At 54.1% G+C, this 7,685-nt stretch overlaps 1 protein-coding gene across 1 annotated transcript in view; it reads left to right on the top strand.

Annotated features, from left to right (window-relative positions):
• The window catches only part of Padi4 (peptidyl arginine deiminase 4), a 28,860-nt gene extending 21,711 nt beyond the window's left edge, over positions 1-7,149 (top strand). Inside the window, exons 12-16 of the mRNA XM_021200583.1 lie at positions 1,335-1,479; positions 1,610-1,712; positions 4,057-4,124; positions 4,362-4,502; positions 6,479-7,149. Coding sequence (XP_021056242.1) covers positions 1,335-1,479; positions 1,610-1,712; positions 4,057-4,124; positions 4,362-4,502; positions 6,479-6,712 — 691 coding nt within the window. The 3' untranslated portion in view covers positions 6,713-7,149. The remainder of the gene's footprint in view (positions 1-1,334; positions 1,480-1,609; positions 1,713-4,056; positions 4,125-4,361; positions 4,503-6,478) is intronic.
• The last annotated feature ends 536 nt before the right edge of the window (positions 7,150-7,685 follow it).

Genomic DNA, 7,685 nt, shown 5'->3' with positions numbered 1-7,685 from the left:
AGGGGGAAGAGGGAGAGGGGGAAGAGGGAGAGGGGGAAGAGGGAGAGGGGGAAGAGGAGGAGGGGGAAGAGGAGGAGGGGGAAGAGGAGGAGGGGGAAGAAGACAAGCCGACTCACGACTCACGTAAGAAGGCCTCACAGAGAAGACAGGGCTCAGAGAAGTGAAGGGATTCTCCCAAGGCCACGCAACAGTGAGAAGTCACCCACCAGTTCTGAAGGCCAGACTTCTCCATCACACAGCACCTAGGCCGAGTCAGTGGGCAATGCTTTCTATGGTTCAACACTGATCCTAGGACCTCAGTGGCAGTGCCTCAGTTTCCCCCCACCCAAGGAAGCTCCAGGGACAAAGCTTAAATTGTTCAGATGTGGGGGCTGGTGAGATGGCTCAGTGGGTAAGAGCACCGGACTGCTCTTCCGAAGGTCCGGAGTTCAAATCCCAGCAACCACATGGTGGCTCACAACCATCCCTAACAAGATCTGACGCCCTCTTCTGGAGTGTCTGAAGACAGCTACAGTGTACTTACATATAATAAATAAATAAATCTTTAAAAAAAAAAAAATTGTTCAGATGTCAGTACCACGTGACAGCAGCAGCCCAGGCTCCAGGGCCCCTCCCCTAGGTGGGAGGAGCCTAAAGTCCTCTGCCAGGCCACCAACCCCAGACACCGGGAACTTTTCCTAGGGCAATGGAAATAAGTTTCTGTTCTCCTAGAACTGAGCAAAATAATCATTCCTCCAAGGCCCCGCTTTGGGGGTAGACTGGGCTTACACTGAGCACGGGTGGGTAAGGGTGACTTACAGGTGGGTGACTGTTGGAAGTATCGTGAAGTCTCTCCCCAACACAGACGACTCCCCTTTTTCTGTCAGCCTTTTCCCACATGGCTAAGCTCTATCTAGCACAGTGGTACTCAACCTTCCTAATGCTGGGACCCTTTAATACAGTTCTTCATGTTTCGGTGACCCCCCTCCCCCCAAGCATAAAGTTATTTTTGTTGCAACTTTATAATTTTGCTACTCATATGACTCATAATGGTAATGTGAATACTTGTGTTTTCTGATGATCTTAGGCCACCCCTGTGAAAGGAGTCACCCCAAAGGGGTCCCGATCCACCCACCTGCTCTCGGGACATTTGCATGTGACAATACACCCTTAGGGCATTATCACTTACAGCTGGAAGGGGTGCAGGCAGGAACTAGAATCTCACAGGAGGGTCCCACTCGCCCCATCTATGAGGGGAGGGCAACAGGCCGGATCTCAGGGCCGCGTGGGAGTCGTCACTGTGTCTTTTCATTGCCGTTGATGCTTGTCGTAACTTCGAATCCCTGCGAGAGCAGCAGCGAGAGCCGGGACATGCACCAGGCCCTGCAGGACTTCCTGAGCGCCCAGCAGGTGCAGGCCCCCGTGAAGCTCTTCTCCGATTGGCTCTTTGTGGGTCACGTGGATGAGTTCTTGAGCTTCGTCCCAGCACGCGACAGGCAGGTGCGTGACCCTTCTGCCAGGGTTCAGAAGCCAGCGCCCCCTCACTGTGGGGGGAGGAAGGTGGCAGACAGGGAACCCCGGGTGGGTGGCTAAGCAGCTCCCGGCCCTGACTCCAGTGTTTGCCCAGCAGGGCTTTCGGCTGCTGCTGTCCAGCCCCAGAGCTTGCTACCAACTGTTCCAGGAGCTACAGAGCCAGGGCCACGGGGAGGCGACACTGTTCGAAGGACTCAAGAGTAAGTTGACCGTGGCTGGCGTCCTGTGTGGGCAGCTTCTGCTGCCTACCGGCTCCACTGCTCCCCGAGATCCTGTAGGGAACTGAGAGTTGTGAACCTACTATGTGCGGGGGACCATGCTCAGCGCTGGGCCCCCAAGCTCCCTATGAGCTACCAAGACAACTAAAGGTACCTTTGGGATACCCGAGTCAGAGGTGGCAAAGGGAGGTGGGGGTGGGAGTGGAGAGGGAGGGAAGTGGGGGGGGGTGAGGGGAGATTGGTGAGGTGACAGAAAAGGAAATTACAGACAAGCAACTAAGGCAACGCGGAGGCAGCCAGTGTGACCGATCTGAATGAATCAAGTCCATGGATGGAATGTTTTAATAGGCAAGGGCCTTCAGAGGCGAAGGGCTGTCAGAGGCTCAAGATTTTCTCCAAATGTGTTTAAGCGTGTTACACAGAGGCAAGCAAATGAGGGCCCCACTCTGCTTGGTTTATTTTCTCTCCCCTGTGTTGCTGAGAGTGGAAGTTTGGAGTCTCATGCATGCCAGAGAATTGCTTTGTCACTGAGGTCACTCTGTCTCCTCCGCCCCCCCCCCCCCCCCCCCCCCCCCCCCCCCCCCCCCCCCCCCCCCCCCCCCCCCACCCCCCCCCCCCCCCCCCCCCCCCCCCCCCCCCCCCCCCCCCGCAGCCTCCTCCTCCTCTAACAGGTCTGAGGCTGGGGAGTGTAACTCCAATGGTAGCGTACTTGCCGGATTCTGTCCTCAGCCCCCATAAACTGGATATGGTGAGGCACATCTATAAGCCCAGCACTCAGGAGGTTGGGGACCAGGAGTTCAAGGTCATCCTTAGCTACATCACAAATTTTAGGCTAGCCTGGGCTACATGAGAACCAGTTTTAAAAGTAAATATAGGAACTGCAGAGATGGCTCAGCCATTAAGAACTCGTGTTATTCTTGCAGAAGGCCCGAGTTTGGGTCCCAATACCTACATGGTGGCTCTCAACCACCTGTAACTCCAGCAGTTCCAGGAGATCCGATGCCTTCTTCTGACCCCCTTGGGCGTCTGAAACCCTCTTCTGACCTCCTCGGGCACCAGGCACATGTGTGGTACACAGATTTTATATATATACATACATATATATAAAATAAAAGGGGCTGGAGAGATGGCTCAGCGGTTAAAAGCACTCAGTGTTCTTCCAGAGGACCCAAGTTCAATTCCCAGCACCCACATGGCAGCTCACAACTATCTGTAACTCCAAGATCTGACACCCTCACCCAGACACACGTGCAGGCAAAATACCAGTGCACATAACATAAAAAAAAATTAGATAAAAAATAAATTTTAAAAATTAAAATAAGCCAGGCGTGGTGGCACACGCCTTTAATCCCAGCACTCGGGAGGCAGAGGCAGGCGGATTTCTGAGTTCGAGGCCAGCCTGGCCTACAAAGTGAGTTCCAGGATAGCCAGGGCTATACAGAGAAACCCTGTCTCGAAAAACCAAAATAAATAAATAAATAAATAAATAAAATAAAAAAAATAGGGACTGGAGAGATGGCTCCGTGGTTAAGAGCACTGGCTTCTTCAATTCAATATTGTCTCTAACTCCAATTCCTGGGGATCTAGTACCGTCACTATTACACATGCAGGCAAAACACTGATACACATAAAATAGAAATATTAAAAATTAAAAATATTAATAAATAGACTCTGAGACCAAGGACTAAAGCCTTGGGATTGGAAGAAACACAGACCACCAGGGAGCTGCCCTTTTCTAAGCCACTCCTAGGCTATGTCACTCGTCACTAGAGCAGACCTGAGGCTCTTCCACCTAAACAATCTTCCTCCAACAGCTCCCCTTTCCCAGGTGGCCAGTGTCACCTCCCAGGGACATTGACATAGCAGTCTTGTTGACTGGTGCCGAGGCCTCTCCAGTTGGTATGGCTGGATCAAGGGCTGGCCCTGGAATGGTGTTTCTTGGCCTAATTGGTTAACTGTGCTGGGATCCTATCTGGGACAGCAGCTCGACTTCTCTGCCACATGGGGCTTTGTCCTGTTTGAAGCTGCAGGCTCTTCTGTTCAGTGGTTGCCTTCCTCATTCATTCCCTGTCACATGGGGTTCAGTGGGGTCACCCAGCCGTCCCGACTGGCTTGATTCTGTGCCAGTTCCTGTGCTGGAAGATGCAAAGAATTATTATTAAAGACAACATTTCTCAAACCCTTCCTCTAAGACAAACAGGGTCCCTTTGGAGATGGGGGCCTTTCAGGGAGCAAGAATAATTGCATCCATTGAAGGAATGGCGGCACTGGAGGGTAGCCTGCCTCCCGAGTGGGGTCCATCTTTTTCTCTCTTTCTCTACAACAGGGAAAAAACAGACAATCAATGACATTCTGTCCAACAAGAAACTAAGAGACCAGAATGCCTATGTGGAGGTACGCAGCCTGGGTGTCCTGGAGACGCTGCAGCGGGTGCATGGGGTGGGGCAGGGGCTCTCAGGGCTGCTCACAGCGCACTGACTGCCAGCCCAGGGTCAGAAGCCCAGGCCCAGGCAGAGCACAGGAGGGGAGTTTGTGAGGTCCCCGAGAGCCTGAACCCCTGGTTCTTACTGATCCCCGCTGCCATTCCACATTGTCTCCCCCTCTAATGCACCCCCTTGGCCTCCCTACCAGAGCTGTATTGACTGGAACCGGATGGTGCTGAAGCGGGAGCTGGGCCTGGCAGAGGGTGACATCATTGACATCCCGCAGCTCTTCAAGGTCGTGGGGAACTCCAGAGGGAACCCAAAGGCCCAGGCCTTCTTCCCAAACATGGTAAGGAGGTGACAGCTACCACCGCCTAACTTCCTCTGACTCAGATGACTTCCTAAACTGCAGCACACAGCCTGGCCAGGCCTAAGGCAGGTCCAGGTGACTCTTCTGTGCGCCCTTTGAGGATCACATAGCCCCCTCGACACCCAGAGTCTCTTCTGAGCCTCACACGATATCAAGAGTGTCGTCTCTCATGGCTTTGCTTTCCAGAGGCAGGCTCAGAGAAGTTAGGTGTCTAGCACAAAAACACACAGCAGGCAAGGGATGGCAAAGACAGGGTCTGGTTTCGAAACCAGCTCTACCCTGCCGCTTCTCGACTCCCATACTGGGTTCAGGGACCAGAAGACACGGGCCATAGACAAAGTGTTCTGCGGTGGCATTCGCTGCCAGGAAGGGAGCCCCTGTGGAACAGGAACAGAGCAGGGCCAGATTTGACCTTTGTTACCTAAGTGTGACCACCACGTGTCTTCCCACCACCCCCCCCTGCCTTTTTACCAGCCTCCTCCAAAGAACACCCAAATACTGGGTGGAGAATTACCTAGAGGTAAGAAGTCGGTGATGTTTCTCATGTTTCTCAGCATAGTCATTTTCAAACTGGGCTCCCTGGAGCTCTGGGGTTCCAAGGCAGCAGCTCCAATCTGGCCACTAAGGTGTCTCCTCCATGTGTTGAGCTATGACAGAAGACTCCATTGAGTAGGGAAACCTGTCTCCCTCTCTCCCTGAGCATAGTCCCGAGGCCCAGGGGATCAGGGTTCACTGTGCTGTGACTTCTCAGGGAGCTTAAACAGCACGCGGCCCTTTACCCATAGGATGCTTGTTAGAGGCAGACACACAGTGTCAAGTGTGTCCACCACATGAGAGGAGGAGGCAGGAGAGTCTGGAGTTCAGAGTCAGCCTTGGCTACGTGGTAGATTTGGGGTCGGCATGGGCTACGAGAGACCCAGTCACCAAAAAGAGCTGTGTGGGCTGGAGGGATGGCTGAGCAGTCAGAACCCTTGCTGTTCCTCTCAAGGACCCCAGTTCGACTCCCAGCACTCATGCTGAATGGCCCTCCAACTGCCCGCAGCCTCAGTCTAGAGAATCTAGGTGTCTCGTGGATTCCTTGAGACCCCTGCACGCACCTGGCAGACACAGACAAAGTAAACGGGAAAACTCGAGGGTGGGGTACGCCAGGTGGCTTAGTGGCTGAGAGCACTTGCTATGTAACCCTGAGGGCCAGGGTTCGGATCCCAGCACTCCCCATAACAAGATGGGTGTCACCCACATGCCTGCAAATCCTTGCTCTGACGGACAGAGAGAGGGGCTTGCAGGCTTCTAGCTGGGAAAAGCAAGTCCGGGGAGGGAGGCCTGGCCTCAAAGGAATACACTGAAGAGCGGCAGAGGAACACACAGGAGGCCTTCCTTGGCTCTGGGTGCACCCACCCCGCAAAACACACAAAAACACTGTGGGGGGGGGGAGGGAGGGGAGGAGGAGAGGAGGAAAGGGGAAGAGAGGAGAGGAGAGGACCGGAGAGGGGATGAGGGGGGGGGAGGGAGGGGGGGGGGGGAAACCCCCAGAAGGAGGTGTGGGGGGGGGGGGGGGGAGGGGGGGAGGGAGGGGAAAGGGCTGGACCTAGAAGCACATATGGTGATTTTAAGCACAGTAGTCCCCGCTGCTTGTGGACGTTGTACATCGTGGTGCGGAGCCTAGTGCGCACCACGATGTACAACGTCCACAAGCAGGAGGGAAGAGGAAGGGGAGGAGGGAGGGGGAAAGGGGAGGGAAGAGGAAGGGGAGGAAGAGAAGGAGGGGAGAGGGAGAAGGGAGAGAAGGAATAAGGGAAGAGGAAAAAATGAGGAGGAAGGGGAAGGGAAGGGCAGGAGAGAGGGGGAGGGAGGAGGAAAGAGATGCAAAGGGGAATAAGAACCAGCCTTAGTCCAGGGACCTGTGGGCCCTACCCTGCAGCTGTTGCCTCTGCTCTGGCCCCACCATCCCGCAGGTGAACATGCTGGTCCTGGGCAAGCACCTGGGCATCCCCAAGCCCTTTGGGCCCATCATCGATGGCCGCTGCTGCCTGGAGGAGGAGGTGCGCTCCCACCTGGAGCCGTTGGGTCTGCAGTGCACCTTCATCAACGACTTCTACACCTACCACGTGTACCACGGGGAGGTTCACTGTGGCACCAACGTGCGCAGGAAGCCCTTCGCCTTCAAGTGGTGGCACATGGTGCCCTGAGTCACCACCCCAGCAGCCTCCCTTGAGGACTGTCCTGGCCGGAGGTGGATGGCCCACTCCCCACCCCCAACCCTCCTACCCCCAACCCCCCCACACATGGAGATGCAGCAAGAGATCTGGGGATGGTTGGGCTTCCCCAGAGGTGGCCACCCCTCCCTGCTGTGACGTGTTTGCTTCACCCACATCTGGCTCCTGACCCATCTCTGTGTGTCCTCAAATGGTCCTTGCATAGCAAGCTCAGCTCTGCTTAGAGATGCTGCAATAAAGATGTGGTTTTGTATCTTAAGTTTACCACGGAGTTTCACCCCCTCCCCCCAGCCCCACCCTCTGCAAAGCACATTGGAATCAATTTCAAAGCATCAGTGAGGTGAAAAGCTTCAACTATGGCTGGCAACTCTTTTGACTAATTTACTCTGATGTACGCGTCTCTCTCTTTAAAAAAAATGCTGGAGATGGGGCCTAGGGCCTCATGGGTACTAGGCAAGCTAAGCCCTCACCCCTTGTGTCAGGCAGGGGTAGCGCACGCCTTTCATCCCAGCAATAGGGATGCAGAGGCAGGCAGATCTCCAAGTTCGAGACCAGCCTGGTCTACACAGAGAAGCTCTGTCTCCAGAAACCAAACCAACAAAAAGTAAATTAAAAAACACACACACACGGGCTGGTGAGATGGCTCAGCAGGTAAGAGCACCCGACTGCTCTTCCCAAGGTCCTGAGTTCAAATCCCAGCAACCACATGGTGGCTCATAACTTCCCTCTTCTGGAATGTCTGAAGACAGCTACGGTGTACTTACATGTAATAAATAAATAAATCTTTAAAACACACACACACGCACACACGCACACACACACACACACACACACACACACAGCCTGGTCTACAAAGTGAGTTCCAGGACAGCCAGGGCTATACAGAGAAACCCTGTCTCAAAAAAAACCGAAAAAAAAAATACAAAAAACAAACAACATTCCTTGG

Source organism: Mus pahari, chromosome 6, assembly GCF_900095145.1.
Source record: "Mus pahari chromosome 6, PAHARI_EIJ_v1.1, whole genome shotgun sequence".
Classification (NCBI taxonomy): domain Eukaryota; kingdom Metazoa; phylum Chordata; class Mammalia; order Rodentia; family Muridae; genus Mus; species Mus pahari.
This window is presented reverse-complemented; position numbering and strand designations above follow the sequence as displayed.